Source organism: Neomonachus schauinslandi, chromosome X (assembly GCF_002201575.2).
Source record: "Neomonachus schauinslandi chromosome X, ASM220157v2, whole genome shotgun sequence".
In the NCBI taxonomy this organism is placed as follows: Eukaryota; Metazoa; Chordata; class Mammalia; order Carnivora; family Phocidae; genus Neomonachus; species Neomonachus schauinslandi.
Window position 1 is genome coordinate 96,720,408 of NC_058419.1, and position 20,602 is coordinate 96,741,009.

Sequence of the window (20,602 nt, forward strand, 5' to 3'; positions counted from 1 at the left end):
GCCACGCACGGGGTTCAGAGAAGAGAGACCCGCTTCGCGCACTAGCAAGGGGCGGGGCGGCGCTAGCCTCTCGCAACGGGAGCCGGAGCTTGACACCGCCCGGCTGCGGACCCACCACCCCTCCCCGCTCGGCACCGCCTCCCGCAGCCCGGGGAGGGGCCGGGGCGGAGCTAGCCTGGCCGCGCCGGGGCGGAGCAGGCGCCGGCAGAGCGCGGCGCGGGGCTAGCAGCGAAGGTCCCCGGCGGGATAGGCGTCGCTGCGGCTGCCGAAGACCCCCTCCCTCCCGCCACCCCGGCGGGTAGTCCCCGCAGACCTACCTTCGCGGCGCGCGGCGGCTCCGCTGCTTCCCTCCAAAGGAGGTCCGGCTCCCCGCTCTCCGGACCCGCCTGGCGACCTCGCCTCCGGCGGGGCGGGCGGCTGCGGCGCCCGGGGCATGGCTTCGGCGGGCAGCGGCATGGAGGAGGTGCGCGTGTCGGTGCTGACCCCGCTGAAGCTGGTCGGGCTGGTGTGCATCTTCCTGGCGCTGTGTCTGGACCTGGGGGCCGTGCTGAGCCCGGCCTGGGTCACGGCCGACCACCAGTACTACCTGTCCCTGTGGGAGTCCTGCCGGAAACCCGCCAGCTTGGACAGCTGGCACTGCGATTCCACGCTCAGCAGCGGTGAGAGCCCGCCGCGCCCCCCGCCCCCCGCCCCGGACTGCCCGGTGCCCCGCTGCCCGGACGGCCACCGCCTCTCTCCCCACCTTCTGTGTCCCCTACCCTCGTCCGCCCCGCTCCATCTGGCCCTTCGCGGACCCTTGGGCTACAGCCGCCTCCCTGATAGCCAGCCCTCGTCTCTCCCCGGTCCTGGTCGCCAGACCCAATGCGACGTCCCGCGCCCTCTCCGTCCTCCCGTGGCCATTCCTCGGGCTCCGGAGTAACACGTATGCTGTTTGGGGTAATTGATATCCTTTGAGGCGAGAGCCGTGGGGCTGTGTTAAAAATGCAACGCCTTCCCCACTCACGTTAAAAAAGAGGCAAAACCGCCCCAACTCCACCAAGACGCCCTGGGTTCTCTGCTCGGTCTTCCCCACTCTCTTCTCCCTCCTCTCTCAAGGAGGAATTTGCCTGAGTTTACCTCTTGGTGCCCACGTTTCTGCCTGCTCTACTCCACTTTGTCTCGGTTTTCCCCGGGGAGTTTCGGTTTGGGTTTTATTTCCTTAAATTTTTGAGGGATCTGGAGAGTTGGAACAGAGACAGGCGTAATTTCCTTTCCTTTTTTGGTGACACGTCGTTGGTTGTGAGTTGCCCTTCTTTCTCTTCCTCTCCAAATACCTCCTCTCTCCTTCAGACCTTTCCTTTCTCCATGAGCTACTTACTCACAGATGCCTGGAAAGTTGTGGCTTATTCAGCTAGCACTGGAAGCTGCAAACGGATGGGGTGGAGAAGAAGGTAGTCACTGGGGCTACCCAGCCCCAAGGGGGGGCTTTACTCTCTCCTTGACCCCCAGTTGCCTTCCCCTGCGTCCCAGTTACGCCGTTAGCAGAAATCTGCCAATTTCCGATTTCTTGCAGTAAACCCTTTTCCTCGCTAATCTTGATTATTCAGCTGCTGGTGTCAGTGCAGAGAAAGGGGAATAAAGGGAGAGGACCTGCCCGTGATTTTACACTTACCCACGCGTACCCCTAAGAAACTGATTAAATTCCTTCGTGACAGTTTGTCTTCTCTGGGACTATTTATGAAGCTTTACTGGAGACGTTTCAAGTTCCAAGAAAGTTGAAATAGCACAAATGCCACACAAACCTGATTTACTTTTGTCTTGGTTTCTTGTTTCAAGAAAGATTAGTTCACTTGATTAAGTTTCTTTCATAAATTTGATTTTCTGTTTACAAAAGGCCTCTTCTTTGATTTTACTTCAAAATTCCCATTGACGGGGTTCTTCTTTGTTGCTTAATTCACTGTGGAGGGGACTGGTTGGCAGCAGGAGGTCAACATTTAGGTCTTTTAATTCTTTCAGGGTTGGTTGTTTACAACTAAAGATAAAATAAATTGGTAAAATGCCTTTCTTCAGTAACCAGGGGATCCAAATAAACTTTGGAGAAAATATCTTTTCTTTCCCCTCTCCAATAGAAATGGAAATTTATGTAGGAATGCCAGCTTCAGCATGTCTCCTTAGCAACGGGAATCTTTTGCCCCTTTCTCCTGTCTCCTGAAATAATAGCCCCCTGATTGCATAAAGACTTTTCAGATAGGTTAGAGAAACCAGCCTCTACTCCTCTTTTCTTTTCAGACCCGTATCCTTTTCTCTTGGCCAGGAATGTGGGGAATGGGGAGAAGCCAACCCGAGTTTGTTGAGCAGTACGCCGTGTTTGCTAATCTCTCCTTAATTGCCTCCCTACCCATTTATCTCAGCTTCCCCCGCACCCCCCCAGGCAAGGAAATAGGGAGACTCAAAGCTTCATGCAAATGTAGTGATAAGAGGTCTCTACGAGGTAGAAATTGGAGGCAGGGACAGTTTCTGATTTTTTTTTCCCCCCAAGCCCGTTATCCTACCCTTCTGCTGAAACTCATAACCACAGCATTTATTTCTATTTGGGTTCCTGAAAATCAGCTTCAGTTCTGTTTTGCTTAAGATAGTTTTCATCCCAGAAAAAAGTGTAGTTGGTGAGCAAATGACGTGGGAGGCATAGAGATGGTTTTGTTTGAGGCTAACTGGAACAAGTTCTTGACTTTCTTTATGTAGTAGCAGTTCATTTTTCCTCTCCAAGGCGGTGGGTGGGGGGTGCAGGAGGAAAGGAAACAAAATATGGAAAATTGCTCTATCTCCCCCACTTCACAAAATGTGCTTTCTTAAACTGTTCTGTGAACTTGAAGCTTCTATCCACAAATGTTTTGAAATGAAGAGGGAAGCTTGAATTGAAGCGAGCAATGCTTCTCTTGCCTGTTCCAGAGGGCAGGCAGCTTTTCTCAGTCTGTTTGCTGTGTGGAGTAGCAGAAAGCAGAGAGGGAAATGTCTTCTCTGAAGATTTTAAGAGATCCACTTCATTGTCTCTTGAAATGAATTACCTCGGGAGGAGCCACCAAGGACAGTTTTACTGAAGGCCCTTCCCCAGGATCTTCGGGGCTTAATTAAAAACCTTTGTCTTAATTAGAATTAAAACTGCTATGAAGAGATGAGCTTGTATTTACAGAAGGGAAATTTCAGGAATGTTTCTACTGACGACAGTATGTCCTAATTAGGCCCAGTTCCTACGGAAACTTTCCCCTCAGCCATTATTTTTAAAGCTACATTTTAATTTTGGTACCAAATATGCGTTGTTTGCTGCTTATAACCTGTTTTATGGTTTTAAGCGAAAGCAGAACCATGCCTTTTGTGTCCTGGTGTATTGAAGGTTGCGTCAGCACTTCTAGTACGAACCAGTAATCCGGGTGTCAGTCAACTGTAATGCTTTTCTCTGGTGTCCCAGTTCAGTGTAGGGGGACAGTCCAGGCATTCATCTAAAGCTATAAGTTTTCCAAAAAAGACAAATGAGAAAAACGGCCAATAGACTGTCATTCGCGGTGGAAACAAAATAATAATAATAATAAAGTATGCTTGTTAGGAAGTTTCGAATAGGTGGTGCTCCCATGGCTGCCGCCCACAGAATTTCTAAGGATAGTTTCCCCACTACTGATTTGTGCAGCCTCTTAATAAATCTTTAATCAGCTTATTTTAAATGGTAGTCGTGTTTTTGGCTTTTGCTTACTCACATTTAGTTTTGATAACTTTTGTTTAGAATATAGTTGTTAAAATTTCGTAGCCATTGCAAAAGAATCCTTAGTGCAAATAGGATTGCTCAAGTGGATAGAGAATGCTGATGCCCTAAACTTGACATAAAATGTGCTGTATAACTTCTAGGGTGGCTTTAAAATTTATAAATATGTAGCTGTTTCATATAAGGCAGATTCCTTTTTTGACGTCCATGTGATTTATTGACCGAGCAAAAAGCAAGGACATGCAGATAGCCAAATGAACGCGTTTTACTAAGAGTAATTTTAGGATATAACAAGTGCATTTATCCATCTTTCCATCTACAGAATCTATGCATCTTTTCCATCCATGAAATACTTGATCAAATAGTGCCTTTTTCAAGGAATATTGTTAACATCATTCGTGCACTGTCCTAAAAATAGCTTCATTTGTAACATGAGTCACTGGCAGTTTTGAAATGGCAGTGTGCGCTGTATGCTAATAACAGGTGAATATTATTATTTTCAGTTGACAAGAGGTTCTCTTAAGAGTGCTTTCTATGTAGCTCATTTTCCTAAAACTAGTAGAAAATTCCACTTTAACAGGCTTTGTAAGAAAACCCACCTTGGGTTGTAGTTTAAGATAAACCAAACTGCCTAAGTAACTGCAAATCTTAGAAAATCTGAGGTTTAGTGATTCTGAATTCAGGTGTACGTCCTTCGTGCATAATTTGAATCCATACCTTCATAGGGAAACAGAATTGCATTGGGAAACCTCACAGTGTGATTTACTCCAGGAAAGGTTCAGCTTCTTGCTCGAAATGAATTGATATTGATGCGTGTTTACAAATAGTTCTGCAGGCCTGGAGGTCAGACAGTTAGACCCTCTTCTGGCTTCCTGAAAAAGAACGTAAATAGAACAAATGCAGTTTTATTTAACCTACACAGCATAGGTGGGTGGAAAATTATACAAAGAGTAGCACTCAGCACCAAAACTTTCTCAGTAAGTTGGAGAAAACCAAGTATAACTTATTTCACGATCTTTTCTTTTACCATCTCCTAAGATTTTCAAGCTCCCAAGATTGACTTTTACAAAGGATGTTTTAATTTGTGGACAGATATAATTCCTCTTTTGCTCACATTTATAGAATGATTGTAATCTCCAGGGAACCATTTAGATCAGTCTTTGTCAGCAAAGGGATTTGATGGGTGTGTGAGAAGCCTGGCCTTTCATAAAACATTTCACAATAAAACCAAAGCAAACAAAAGCATATCTTAGTCAATAGATTTTGCCTGCTGTCAGGAATATATTTTAGGAATTTCTTTCAAGTTTCTGTTAATGGTAAGACTACTTAGTGGGACCAAAGGTACATCCAGTACTACTAGATGTATTAGTGAAAAGGATTGTAGATGCTTCAAAATAAGTCCCTGGAATACATTATCTAAATACCACAGTAAATTTCTATATGAACTATGCTAAATTATAATGTAATCCTGTAGGAGGGCAGAGTAGTGTTGAGAATACAGGAGGCTTTAGATTCAAACTGCCCTGAACTTGGCCACTTACCATTCATGTGACCTCATACAATTTAATGGCTTCAAATGGTTTGTCATTAAAATTAAATATATAAAAATACCTGCTCATTAGGGTTGTGTTTCTTCCTTATTATATATTCATTAAAACAAGCCCAAAGTGATTTTTTTTGGATAATTGAGGACTCCCCCCACCCCCCTTTAAAGGTAAACTCTTTGCATTGAATAATGAAGTATGCTGTGAGTTTCAAATTTAAATTTTGCTATGCATTACCAAGCATTTAACTATGCTCTTGGTAGATCAGGATCACAAAACTATTATCTAATAGCTACCCTTTTTGTTAGTACTATTACAGGGCAGACGTCTCCATTATTCCCAATATCACAGTAAACTTGCAAGGTAGCTAATGTTATCCCTATATGTTACTGAAGAGACCAGGCGTTTTATAAGTTTGCCAAGTTTTCAGTCGTTGGTAGAGACATTTTTTCCAAGAGAGTACCAGTTAGTAATGCTGGGAAACAAACCACTTCAAAAGTTAGTGGTACAAAACAACAATCATTTTATTATGCTCATGACTTCTGTGGGTCAAGAATTCAGATAGGGCATAATGAGGATGGTTTATCTGGGGCTCCAGGATGTCTGGGGGACATAGCTGAGGGTGACTTGAATGGCTGGGGACTGGAACATCTGGAACTGCAGGATCTTCTTCCAAATGGTTTCACTGGGTTTGGCACCTTGGTGGAAATGGCTGGAAGACTGGAATCCGCTGGGACCGGCCTTACTGGAATGGTGGTCCCAGGGTAGTCGAACTTATTACAGAATGAGTGGTTTTCCCAGAAAGGGTCCTAAGAGAACCAGTCTCTGTCTTAACTAGCCTGGAAAATCACAGAGGAGCCATATGGAAGCTCAGATTCCAGGGGAGGAATTTGGACTCCACCTCTTGATGGAGGAACAGCAAGGTCCCATTATAGAAGAACATGTAGGATGGGAGATGCTGTTGGGCCACTTTTGAGGCATAGAGTCTGACACTGGAGTCTAGCTGCCATTCTGCATTCTTACTTTATTGCCTCTGAAGAACAAAGACAACTACATAGCTACTTTCTTTAAGAATTTTGAATCAGGGGCACCTGGGTGCCTTCGGCTCAAGTCATGATCCCAGGGTCCTGGGAACGAGGAGGGCCCCCCCCTCCCATCGCGTCGGGCTCCCTGCTAGGCCAGGAGCCTGCTTCTCCTTCTCCCTCTGCCGCTCCCCCTGCTTGTGCTCGCTCACTCTCTCTCTCTCAGATAAAGAAATAAATAAAATCTTAATTAAAAAAAAAAAGAACTTTGAGTCAATTATATAAGTATAAAATTTGGCTTGGGCACAAACTGCCCTTAACACATGGCTTTAATGATTGGTCACTTTTATGGGGTTACTTTGGATTTGGAATCAAATGAACTCAAAAACATAACCTATAGAGAACTTCTGCCACTCTCTGTAGGTGACCTTAAGCCATTTTGGTTTGTAGTCTCAAATGACCAAGGCTCAAACTGATTAAGAATCTGGGGTCTAATCTGCTACTTCGTGTTGCTGATAAAATTTTAGTTTTTTTTTTTTTAAGAAAGTTCTGTGTGAGTCTGAGGAGATAGATGCTTTGTACACGATCACTAAAATGTTAAAATTTCAGACAGGAGCCAAGTTTTGTAGCGCTAGAAAGGTGTTGGGAGTTGTAGAATTATTTTTTGTTTGCTTATTTTTCCCTTAATAACAAAATTCTTTTCCTGACAATTGCCCATATATTGAATTGCAGAATCATAGCACATTTGGGGTAGAAAAGATTTTAAAAATATTCCTGCCCAGGCAAATTTCTTGCATGGATAAGAAAAAATGAGGAAGATGCAATGGTAGTGACTCAATAGGAATTGTACTTGGCTGAACTATTTTTGCAGGGTACGTTTTCAAGCTTTCCTGTCACATTGCAGGTAACTATCTTTTGGTGTTTGAAGGTTTGTTGAGTACTCTCATGTATGGAACTTTGGATGCAGAGGTTAAGTACTACACATGAAATAGATGTCTACTTTTTTATAATCATCCAAGATTTGATTTCACATAGAATTTACGATCTTCAGATAGACTCATATGTCAGTAAGTCTGTGAAGTTTTAGATGTTTTCTATCATCAAATCTACATTGTTGGCATGACTAGTCCTTAAAAATCAACAAAACTTCTTTAAGTTTTGCCATGATAGGATGCTTTAAAACATGTTTAATTTTAAGTTGAATCATAATTGCAAGTATGTGGAAGGCATCCATTTAAGTTTTTTAAATTGATTAAATGAATATAAATTTCACTAGATCAAGTTATTACTGCATCCTGGCTTTTTTTTTATTACATTTATTTATCAAAAGAGACTGATGTTTCCTTAAACAGAATTTCATCCTTATACGTCAAAGGTACTGGCAGTTAAATCTTACCAGTCTTTTCAAAGTATTGGATCATCTCCCTTGAAAATTAGACAAGGACACCTTTCCTTGCCCTTTTTGCTTCTATATTTGTCTGGGATTTTGAGACACTAGTAGACCATCAATTTTCTATTCTGTTGTAGTCTTCTTGCCTAAAGACTCCCATTAAACAAAACAAAACAAAGCAAAAAATCAAAAACGAGGCATCCATGGTTCCCAAAGAACCAAGGAAAAATACCTAGAGTCTTTTTGTCTCTAGCAGCTTATATTAACTATTGGGAGATTTTTAAATGATAGTTTAATGAGCCATGTTTCAACATAATGTCACCTATTGATTCTCTTTCCAAAATATATGTTTATTAGCAAAAAGATGTTTAAACGTAGAAGCTGGGACCCATGAGTGACATATCATCAATGTGTAAAAAGGCACACCCACAAAAGAACTCAAATTTCCATCAAAGGGGGTTTTATTGCTCTCGTGTTTTAAGGTTCCTAAACCAAAAGTTCATCAAAATGTTGCCATAGTACTTTGTGAATGCGACTTGGTGTCTATTCCTAGCACCACTAGGTGACTTAAAGAGAGAAATGACCTTTCCCCTTTCCTGTCTTCTCACGTGTGCCCAAAGAGTTAACTTCATTAAAACATATTCACTGACCTCATAGCAGGGCGTAGGCATTATCCTGGTACAGAATTAGCCAGTTTGCATGCCAGCACTGTCCTAGTTAGGGACAGCAAGGTGATGAATGAAACACTTGCTTTTAAACAATGAAATCATATAAATGTACAAAGTAATGTAAAGGAGGAAATAAAAGTTTAAATTCTGCAGGGGGATAGAATAATCTCGTCTAAAGAAGTTTGCTAAAAGGGAACTGCTATCTTGCCAGTTTTATCCCCCCCCATATTTACTAAGAGGGTATCTCAGTACGGATCGTGGGTGACTGGCTGTCTTCCGTCGTCTTCCAGTCTACCCTTTGATTATTATTAGCTACTCTAAACCCATCACAGAAGATTTGTAGTTGAATAGAGGAAGGTCACCCACTCCTAGTCCTGGTGTGGGTTTTCTTCTTCCTGCTTTTCCAGATAACCACGTTTTCTAAATTGTAACCTTAGGTTTTTTTCCCTAAGAGTGGGGAAGAAACAATGTTCAGTGTAACAAACTCATCACAACTTTATGGCAATAGTATGATTAGAAATTACTACTGAGAAATACCTGTACCCTTTAGATAATATTAGTTACCATCAAATGCTAACGAAAGCTTTCTAACATAGTGCGTGGTAGGAAACAGCCATCATTAGCAGTGATGGTGTGTCTTTTTTTTTTTTGTCTAAATTCTGCAACATGCTTTAAAAGCAGGGCTCTTTGCTAAGCACTGTATATAACGGTCTTATTTGGAGGGGAAGATACCATATGTTATGGTATTTGGATGATAAATTGCATTTTCACCAAATTTTCTAAGATAGAATCCTGTGAAGCAGGTAAAACACCCCTTGATTTGTTAAAGAAAAAGAGATGCGTATTCTTCTAACACCACACAAAATAATTCAAAAGGCTGGAATGAAATTGTCATGGATTGAAAATTAGTAACCTGTCTGGTACTTTTGGACAACCAGAATGTTCTAGAATTTTGGCAAAATTGACCTACATTTTGGTTATTAGAGTTGTTGCATCACTTATTTGCATGGTTTCCTAGTATCATATATGTGCTTAAAGGCAGGTTGGCACTGCACTTTTGACACATTTTTTATCCATAAATTGGCCTGAAGAGTAGGACTCTAAGTTGTATCATTGCAACTTGATTAACAAGGTAGGTGCTTCTCTAATATTCCATTTCACTTTGTGCAGCACAGTGTCAGTGTCTATATTGTCATTTTGTAAAAGACACATAGTTATTTGCTTTAAATATTTGTTTGCACATGAAGAATGTTAGATTTGATATTAGTTGACGTGGTCATTTTAACTATTGAAATCAGAATCAGAATTCTTCTTTTGCCTGTCTTTGTGTCTATATCTCATGGAATAGTGGAAGATTAATGCAACACTGACGGATTTAGATCAGAATGCAACTTAGCCAAGAAAACAAAATTTAAACTCCCTCAGTAATGGTTTCAGTTTTCCACTTCATTTGTCACATGCAGATTAAAAAAGTGAAGTGTATCATTTGATACCTCTGGGAATATTTTGGCTATTAAGTCTACAGTTACCTTCCTTTTACACAAAATAACAGCACCATTTTGATTCATTCTTCATACATGAGGATATGGACTTACTGTCCAAATCCAGAAGTATGTAGCATTCATCTCAAATTCCTAAATTACAGTTGATGAAAATAATTCAATGCCATAATTTCTAATGAAATGAGCTAGGCAGGAAAAAGGCATGGTCTTCTGTGAAGAGGTGGATGTGTTGGAGAATTTGGGTTTGCAAAGTTATTCTGTAACTGGAGCTTGTTCTCCCCTCAACAAATATAAACCATCCCAGTATTTCCCATTCCTGATGATAAAATGGAATTGGCAATACTGAGTTCGCTTTCTGAGTTCTTACCAATATAATTAAAATAAATTTAAGTGTTTTGCTCTACATATGCCCAACAAGTGAATAAAAGTATTTAGAAGAACTGAAGGTGTTCTGGGGATGAGTGAAATGATCCAGCTTATGTGGGTGAGTTAGGGAGGATTTATGGATGACCTGTGAGATGGTGTCAGGATGATAGGAAACCTCTTTACCCTGTCACCTCTTGAAGGTGGAACAGTAAATGATTTTAATTGCAGTTATGGATATCATTTTGGTTAATATAGCTGTCTTTTAGGGACTTCAAAGGTGAAAATAAAAGTGACTGGCAAATTTGAATGTGATTATAAAAGTTAATTAAAAATCAATATTTTACTTTGTGATGAGAATTCTAGAACAGTGATACTCTCGTATTAAAACATTAAAATACATTTAGGAAAATACTACCCACCCAAATTGTGGGAGTTGAATTTCTAAGGCTAAAAATCTGTTTCTTCATTGCTTTTTAATTTTATCTAATTTCCTAGAAGAAGTGGCAATTGTGTGCTCAGGGATTTACATACAGTAGAACTAATTTCAGCGTATAAACAGTACCTACAGAGGTAAATAAATTAGACAGTGTTTGACAAATTAAAGGTTTTGAAATGAGGTGGGTGGAGGAAAGCTTTAGGCACTGATGTGGTGCATTTGACCTTGGCTTAAAAGTGTGGAAAGTGTATTGTCATTAAGATTTTGCCTTTCCTGAAAATTGGAAGTTAACTTTGACCACGAATTCCCTAAAGGAATGTGAATTTCCAATTTGGCAATTATGATGTGGCTCATAGAATTTTCGTAATGCAGTGGCAATTTCAGACCAGTCTCATGTATTAGACTGTAAAGTAAGTCAGCACAATTCTGCAGATTACTAAAGCATTTATAGACATTGGAAACTCTGGCGCCAGCTAATAAAAATACCTTGAAAGAGGACTTGAATTTAGTTCCTGAGTTGCATATTAATGCTGGACTTGATGTTATGATATAAAGACTGCCCAATTTTGATTCTGTAACTGCAGGGGAAAGTATAACATTATGTATATTCATTATATTCATTCCTGTTTTTTTTTTTTTCTTAGAGAAAGCACTAGTAGATAGAGAAGCACACACTTATCTTGAGCCTTGGCTTCCATAGGTGCACTTTCAGTGCCTTCTGTGTGCCACTGTGTCAGTTCTGCCAAAATACAGTGCCTCCCCCCACCATATCTGTGAGGGATATATTCCAAGACCCCCCAGTGGATGCCTGAAACTGTGGGTAGTACTGAAACCTATATATACTATGTTTTTTCCTATTCACACATACCTGTGATAAAGTTTAATTTTTAAATTAGGCACAGTAAGAGATTAACAACAATAAGAATATAAAATAGAAGAGGTATAACAATATACTATAATAAAAGTTATATAAATGTGATCTCTCTCTTGGAATATTGTATTGTGCTATACTAATCCTTCTTGGGATGATGTGAGATGATAAAATGCCTACATGATGAAACGAAGTGAGGTGACTGATAGAGGCATTGTGACGAAGCCTTAGGCTACTACTATTGACCTTCTGGTGATCCGTCAGGAGGATCATTTGCTTCCAGACTGGACTGCGTTTGATCGCAGGTAACTGAAAGCATGGAAAGCGAAACTGCAGATAAGGGGGGACTGCTATACTCTTAAGCAGAACCTGCCATATACTACAGCAGCCTCATTTCACGTGTGAGTTCCAGATCCAAAACATTCTTTGCAGCCCATTTGAGTCCTCCCTGGCTCATGGACCAAGGATGTACATTTTTTCATCAAAACTGATTATCACTTGTTTTCAGAGCTCTTGGAAACCAAACTCAAATTTCAAATCAACTGGCCTGACATTGAACAATGGCCAGTTTTAATTGTGCAGAGCACTGCAGTTTGTAAAATAGCACCATGGCCACTGATGTTCTGCAGAGCTGGTTTATGTTCACTGCTCTGCTATGGTGTCAGTTTATCATTTATAGAAATGTGTAAAACTAATGCAGAGTAATAAATCTCTAAGGACTCTTACCACTTCATCTGACTAAATACTGTGAGGGCTATAAAACTGTGGAACTAAGATTGATGTAGAAATTAACCAATTATGAGAACTAAAAATAGATGATTTTATTTTAAGAAGTGGGGCTGAAAATTGAGAATTTTATGACATTTTAATTTGTTTTGCAAACACTGCATATGGGATAGCGAGTATTTGTGGCATGCAGACTTTCTAATGGAAAAACCATTAGTGTAGAGACAAGTTTTCTGGTCATTTATTGTAATATTACCATAAAACTGTTCAAGTTCTATAGTATATAACAAAACATTTTATATGTATATTTTGTTAAATGTACATTTGGTAGATAAGAAAGTATATGTGTATACATGAAGCCCAGCGTATATTGTTTTAATGGCTATTACTAGGTATCTGTAAAACTATTTTTCACTTTTTAAAAATTCTCCGTATTCTAGTCTTGTTCATCAAGGAAGAGGAAATGGTATCAGGCTGATCTTCAGAACCGTGAAAAGTGCCCTGGGTCTCACTGACTATGGTAGCCTTATCGAACCACTTTTTTGGCTTCCTGATTGTTCAACTGATCAACGAGTTAAAGCTTTGGTCCTGGGCAACCTGCCTGAGTCAGTCATTCCAAATGGATATAATAACAGCAATCTCAAAACTTGGCACAGTCTACCAGAGATATGGGCTCAATACTTCAGTCTAAGTCCCAGCTTCTGGCCAGGACAGTGGCAGACATGGCCCAATTCTAGACTTTCATAAAATAAAATGGCTTCTCTGTGTGAACAGGCATTATCTATGGTTAAGGACCAAAGGGAAGGGTAGCAACATTACAGTGTGATATTGGTAACCTGCCTTTTTTACTTTATGTCTAGGATGACTTTCATTAGCCACAACCCTCAGTACTAAAAATAGATACAGGACTTTTAGAAGAAAATAGGGGAGTGCCTGGGTGGGTCAATCGGTTGAGCGTCCGACTCTTGGTTTCGACTCAGGTCATGATCTCAGGGTTGTGAGATAGAGCCCCGCACTGGGCTCCGTGCTCAGCACGGGGTCTGCTTGAGACCATCTCACCCTCTCCCTCTGCCCCCCACCTCAAATAAATAAGTAAATCTTAAAAAAAAAAAAAGAACAAAATCAGACTGGTTGTATTCACTTACTTTTTAGAACTACATCCTATGCTGTAAGAGGTTCCCTTCCTAATTAGGTTCTAGTCCCTTTTAGTAAGTGTTATTCTGCTTGTGGTTTCTATTGCATTTTATTGGTTTTCCATATGACATGAAGTATTACTATTTTAAGGAAATCTCCTAATTTAAGGAGATTTGGGTTTTCTGTACTTTTCAATTGCTAAATTGGATAAACATCACTTTGCACTCCTTTATTACTCATTTATCAAACTGACTTTATTATGAAATTATTGTCTGAGAGACCTTTACATAGAAAAAAGTTCAGCATTGTTAAATGGTACATAAAGTACAGACCAGGGGTCAATAAATTTTAGCCAGAGGGTCAAAACCAGCCCTTTTGTAAAGTTTTATTGGGACGCAGCCATGCTCATTCATTTACATATTGTCCATGGCTGTTTTCACACTACACAGCAGAGGTTGAGTAGTTGCAACATAGACCATGACCAACAAAGCTGAAAATATTGACTGTCTTGCCCTTTAAGGGAAAATTTTGCCAATTTTTTTGTCTTAGTTTGTTTTTACAAAATGCAAATAAATACATGTATTTTAGCTATTCTTTGAGGATATTTAAAGTAGAGAAAAGTGATCAAAATTTCTTTTTTTATTTTGGGTTAAAAGTGGAAATAGTCAAATCTGTGGCATATATATTGGGCTGTGGAAATACACAAATCTGGGCAAATCATTATGCATATATATTGGGCTGTGTGAAAGCTTATCAGAAAAGCAGTCTTTTAAGTTATTTTTTTAAGTGAGTGAATAGTTGTATATTGACTTAAAATCGATTCTGTAAAAATTCTTGTTTAAAGTAATTTGGAGAAAGTTGCTAAAAGTAATCATTTTATAAAAATAATGGTCCAACTAGAAAGTATTCAACATAGTCTCTATTAAAGAATTTGATGGATGAATGGATGGATTTTTTTTTGTACCCCACTTTGATACAATGAAAATTTTACTTATTCAGAAATTTCAACTTGAAAGTTTTTAGAAGAATTTCTATTATGTTAAAGTGAAAAATAATTGTGCTATGTATAAACTTTTTCAAAGAAATTTAGAGACTTCCAAATGTAAGGATTATTCTTTTGGTTTTTTTAAATTCAAAGCTACATGCTGTTATGGAATAAAAAATCCATAGTATGACTATCCTTTTAAACTCTAGTTCAAAGCCAGATATACTTTTGTTTGAAGTTATATGGCTTTGTTACAAATAGATGGCATAAAAAATGCTCTCCACTTTCTTGTGATTCACCTTTATATTTTAAAAGTGTGGATTTTTTCTGTTTTCCCCTTGTTTGTTTCCTGAATGCAGTGCAAGTTCTGGTTCAGTACCAGTTATAAATCCAGAATTTATTAGAAGGCAAGGATGTGGAAGAGGACACTTGAGGCAGAGATATATAAGTATAAAGAAGAGAAGAAAATCCGAGGGTTTTATAGGTTCCTCCATTCATCCCTTATCCTACAGTGGTAAAAGAATGCACTTTGGAAGCTTTCTGGAGGGGTAATTTCAAAGTGCAGCATCAAAATATCATGAGTTCTTAACTTTGGATAAGACTACATTGCAGTTTAACCATGGATTAAAGTCTATTTTCATTTTCTGCACATACATTAAAGTGAGGGCCAGAAGAGGCAGTCTGGGACTTCCAAAGGACCCCCAATGAAGAATGTTCTGCACAGTATCATTTTTTGTGATGCTTCCTAAACTGGATAGTGCTTTCATATATTCACTTTGCTGCTTCTTAGAGAACATTCTCCTCTTCTTATGGGATGGGAAATGGCCAATTTTCTGTCATGCTACTTCTGTATCTTTATAGGAAGTGACAGATGCATTTCAGTGAGGTTTACATTTCACTCAGCACATAGGAGACTCAAAGTATCCATGTACAGAGACCGGTACATAGCATGTGGTCAATATATGCTTGCTGTTTCCACGTATGAATGAAGAAAGGGGGCCAGCAGCTATTTAGAGTACATTCTGGCTCCCTGGGAATACTTAATTTCACAGACCATCCTTGTGGTAAATACCACAGTGAGATTAGAATGAAATGAAAGAGAGGAGGGAAAAACAAACAGCAACAAATTTTCCTAATGCCATTTTGCTGGGGGAGTTGTTTTAGAGAAGGGGAGGGAAAGACTGGCAAATAAAAACTTGGTTCCTTTGGGGGGTGCAGTACGGAGAAGGAAGGCTTTATAAGAAAGGACCGGAAAAAAAAAAAAATGAAAGAATGTGTTACTGCCACACAACATGGGTAGCTATCAGAGACATAAACCCAGACACAAAATCAATATCACAGACTTAAAAGCCAGACACAAAAGAGTTCAGACCATTTACATAAAGTTTAAGAACAGGCAAAAATGAATCCGCGGTGATAGATGTCCCTTACTAGCCTGGGTGAGAGGGTGACTATTGACTGGGGAGGGGCACGAGGGAACCCCGGTGACGAAAATGTTCGATATCTTAATGTGGTTGGTGGTTATATGGGAGTATGAATATATATAAAAGTTCATCATATTCTCGACTTTCATATTTAAAGTTTGTGAACTTTATAGCTCAATAGAAAAAAACAATAATAATGAAAATAGGTTATGGAAAGGATACCCAATTTACCGTGAAGGCTTAGTAGAGTCCTTGGAAAGCGTGGCAAACCCCTGGTCTAAAAACACTGCTGAGCTTAGCCTAAGAGACTTTTCTGAATTAGGACGTTTATAGTAATTTTTGTTGCAAAACACTTCAGTTCCCAAAGGATGATTAGCATGCAGTAAGATCCCGTGTATTTAGCTGCAGCTAGATGCAAGCTGCTGAACATCATTCTGTTGATTCTTTGAGGACTGACTGCTTAAAAGCAATACTTTCTTATTTTTCTTTACAGATTGGCAGATTGCTACTCTGGCTTTACTCTTGGGCGGTGCTGCCATCATTCTTATTGCATTCCTGGTGGGTTTGATTTCTATCTGCGTGGGATCTCGAAGGCGCTTCTACCGACCTGTTGCTGTCATGCTTTTTGCAGCAGGTAAATGTGTATTTATTACGTTCGAGCTGGTATTCAAGTTGCAGCAACCTTTCTACCATCCCTCCCTTCACATGCAAAAGCAGTATGAGGTTGCTGCATTACCTACAAATTGAGAGACATTTGATATATTTTAAGGTAAACTGACTAAGGGTTTGTCGTATTACAGGTTTTCAGTATGTTAAGCATTTCACAGAGCAGAGTGGCAATTTCTAAACTTCTAACTAAAACATGAGTAAGTAATAGTTCTTGACAGGGCTATTGCCTTACGAATTGCAGCAGATGTGTTTACCAACTGTCTTCACATTCAGCTTTTTCCCCCTCCTTTTATTGCCCCCTTGGTGACCTTAAGGCAACAGTATTTTTTTCTGACGTGAAACTGGAAAAAATTCCAATATATGTAGGCTGAAAGGTCTAAATCTGTTTGGAAACAAACATGCTTATAATGAAAAATGATAATGTATAACTTGAACCATCAGACAATTCAGTTGTATGCGGTCAGCGGCATAGTCGTTAATCTAACAGCCATCGTTCTAGGAAGCACGCACAGCTGGGATGAAAACATGAAGCAAGGTAAGGTGGAGTTTTGCTAAAATCAGGGAACTGTTTAGAAAGGGGGTTTATAAGACTAAATGCCCAGTCCATTATTTAATGTATTTTAATTTTCATCTATAAGAATAGCCTTGAATATATTGTTCTTTTTGATTCCAACTGAAATATTCTTGTGGTGCCTTCAATTTACCCTGTCAGTCACATCTGATTTGAAGACTGCAAAATAAGCCTCTGTGACTGTCAATAATGAAGACACTGACAGAACCATCTCAGATTAGATGAATTTTTTTTTTTTTTAAGCTGTTTAAAGATGGGAACGGATGAAATTTCTCAGGATTTGAAGTGTAGTTTTATCTAAAAATATAAGATCAGAAGTAGTCTGCTGCCCCCTGCTGTTTGTGTTCATTTTTTATACCCAAGAAGACTGACTGGAATGTAGGTGTCATGAAAAGGAAGGTCCAGAGGGCTGAAGTACATCTAAGTCAAATCTCTCAAGTGACTTGCTCAAAATTCTATAGTAGTTACCAGCAGAGCCAGGGCTGGGAGGCTACTGAATTTTGAACTAGTGGTTCATTCGCTACTGACTCATTCATTCATTCAGCTGTTCATTAGGTGCCTCTTACAGACTGAACATGGCATTAAGAGACCCACGAAACCAGCTAAATAGCACCACAGATACTTTCTAATAGAATAGAAAACACTATTACAAACAATAGTTTGAAATCTTAGGCAGTGGCCATACTATTCATTTTTCTGTTGATCTGTGTAATAAAGATCTCTATTGTGAATCATTTAGTACAACATGAAGATTCTCCTAAAGATTCCATCACAGTTCTCTAGTTTATATCTTGGTTCATGGATTTATCATGGATCTTTCTATTCTTAGAATGAAATAACTTAGGTATTTTAATTTTAGTATAAATTTGTCTTTGCAGCGAGGATTTATTAACATAGTGATAATTGTAATAAAATTTTTTGATAAATTGTTCTGAAATTATATACCATTCCTTAAAACTGGAATTATGTTTTGAATAATCTTTAAAATACTCAGATATTTCTGATTTTACAAAGGTATAGAGGTACTCTAGACATTCTCTTATAAATATCCAGTATTATGGTGCTACCTAGTTACTGTCTCATTTAGATTTTAACTTACCACATAATAGCATGGGCAGAATCTATAAAGAAATCCATTGTTTATAGCACCTATTTTAAACATCCTTAGAAAAATAACTAGGAATTTCTAGTTCTTTCTAAAAAAGCTCTGTATGTTTTCCCAAGTATAGCAAAATTTATGAAAATGTGAAAATAAGTACTGGTTGTAACAGAAAACATATTGTAAATGAACATAAGTTAGAGGTAATGGATTTGGTCAAAATAAAGATTCCAATTTAGCTCTAGCTACTACAAGTATTAGTAAAGTATAAAATAATGAGAGGAATCCCTACAGTAATATTCATATATTCATATTCTACCTGCTGAGACCTAAAGCAAGCATTATACTGCTACATTTTTAAAATGTACATGTGCTGAGATTTAATTTTACTTACTCTCTTTTGACACTGTGCTTATGGAAGCTTTTTTTGAAATAACCATTAGTTTAGTGTTCATTTTGCTTATAAGCAAGGTAAAAACTTACTCATTATTTGAAACATGTCATGAAAAGGTTTCTCTCTCCCATCTCAAAACCCATTAAAGAGTTGCCTGTAGCCGATTTCTGGAAAAGATACTCATTACACATAATAATCCATTATTGATTTGGGCATAAGATGAACAAATTTGGAAAATCTGTCCACTTGAAACAATGCTAGTGAAAATCATGGCTGTTTATTTTGCTTGCTTCATAGTAAACATACTTATTCTCTTGGTTGGCCTGTCTCACTTGTAATTCAGTTTAGTGATTCTTTCTAAATGTGTATTTGGAGCCATTTCCCCTTTTTGCTCATGTTGGTCTGCTTGAAAATAGTCTGTGTTTCTCTTCTTTTCTCAAAATGTTTTTTTCAAATAATACCCAGCCTTATCTTGGTGTTGACACACAGAGAATGTTATGTATTTTAGCAAAGAAATAATCTTTTCTTCTGCTGAAACATGCAGTACATAAAATCAAAACAAACATAGCATTACCACTTGGAAACATCTCTACACCGGACTACATAATTAATTAATTCAGCACCATGTGCTATGCCCGGCTTGTAACTTGACAGGGAGAAACAGGCATGTAAACAACTAGCTAACTCTAGCATAATTTTTCTTAAACCATTTCTCTTTTGACAGTTTATGAAGCCGCAAGTTTCATGTGAGCACAAAGCTCCAACCAAAACAGCTCAAGAAATTGATAGTTATAAAAATGATTTTTTTTCATTTATTGTTTTCATTCACTTATTTAACAAATAAACGTGGGGCACCTCTAGTATGTAGGTATACTGCCTTGGTGTTAGATTATATACTCCAAGGGTATTTACTAAAAGCTGATGATCAAATCTCATAAAGGCAGCCAAACATATTTTAAAGGTTTTGCATCTTCCCTTTATCCCTGAAGTCCCTAATTTGGGGGGGGGGGGGGGGGGGGGCTTGTTACCCACCTGAATAGTTAGTAGAATGGCTAAGAGCTTGTCATCACTGCAGCCCGTCTAAAACATTGTCCCATGTTCCACAACTCTCTCACTCACTGGTCTTAGAAGTCCATACTTCAGAATAAGATACTATCTGTAATAAAAAGGTTGACAACAATAATTAATCGAGCACCTACCACATGTAACACTGCTAGACACTTAGCATATACTATTTCTGATATAGCAGTCTTGAGATTGGGTATTTATTTTCCCCATATTATCACTGAAGAAATAAGTTCAGAAAGGTTAAGTGACTCCCCAGGGTTATCCAGCTAGTCATTTGCAGGGCCAGGGTTTCAGTCCATCTTCACTTGGGTATGTATAACACATAGAAAAACAAGAGCAGAATCAGCCTTGAATTTTGAAATCAGCTGCCAACTGTGTACTGCAGTTGGAGTCCATCCTGTAACTCCATTTACTCCATCTCTTGGGGCAACACCTGAAAGAAATAAGCAACTTGAGAGGCCATAAAGACCACACATTGATCAGTGCAACATGACTGAATCATAGCGCATCATGAAAGTGTGCATTTTTCCAATACAGAGGACTATAGCATGTTTCTTATTGCATAACTGACAATGATAGGTAAAATATGATGGGATTGTAACTGGCATCTAGCTCTCACTAAAGAGTTGGTGAAATTAAAGGGGCTGCCTCTTTCTAGGTCCTCTTGTATTGTCTGGTTTTGCAGATCTTTTGTATGCCCCACTGGGACTTAGGATGATTTTTTTCCATTTTTTAAAGGCCGTTAGTACAAATTGCAGAAGATTCTCAGTCTTCTAATTCAGATTTTAAATAACAGAATCCCCACTAATTTTATTAATGATACTTCCTTTCTGTTCTATCTGCAAAAAGCCTTCTGTAAATGAATGTTTGTACAGAATGGTGATTGTTTTTCCCCCAGGGTCCCGCAACTGCTTTCCACCTCTGAGCTCTCTCTGATTAGAGGCTTGAATTTTGCAGCCCTCTTTACAATACTGGAGGTATTTTGAGTCTAGATTTTGGC

The 20,602-nt window shown here is 39.1% G+C and overlaps 1 protein-coding gene across 1 annotated transcript in view; it reads left to right on the forward strand.

Annotated features, from left to right (window-relative positions):
- Positions 1 to 204: 204 nt before the first annotated feature.
- Positions 205 to 20,602, forward strand: part of TMEM47 (transmembrane protein 47) — a 28,967-nt gene continuing 8,569 nt past the window's right edge. Inside the window, exons 1-2 of the mRNA XM_021681523.2 lie at positions 205 to 659; positions 16,295 to 16,435. Of these exons, the coding sequence (XP_021537198.1) occupies positions 434 to 659; positions 16,295 to 16,435 (367 nt within the window). The 5' untranslated portion in view covers positions 205 to 433. The remainder of the gene's footprint in view (positions 660 to 16,294; positions 16,436 to 20,602) is intronic.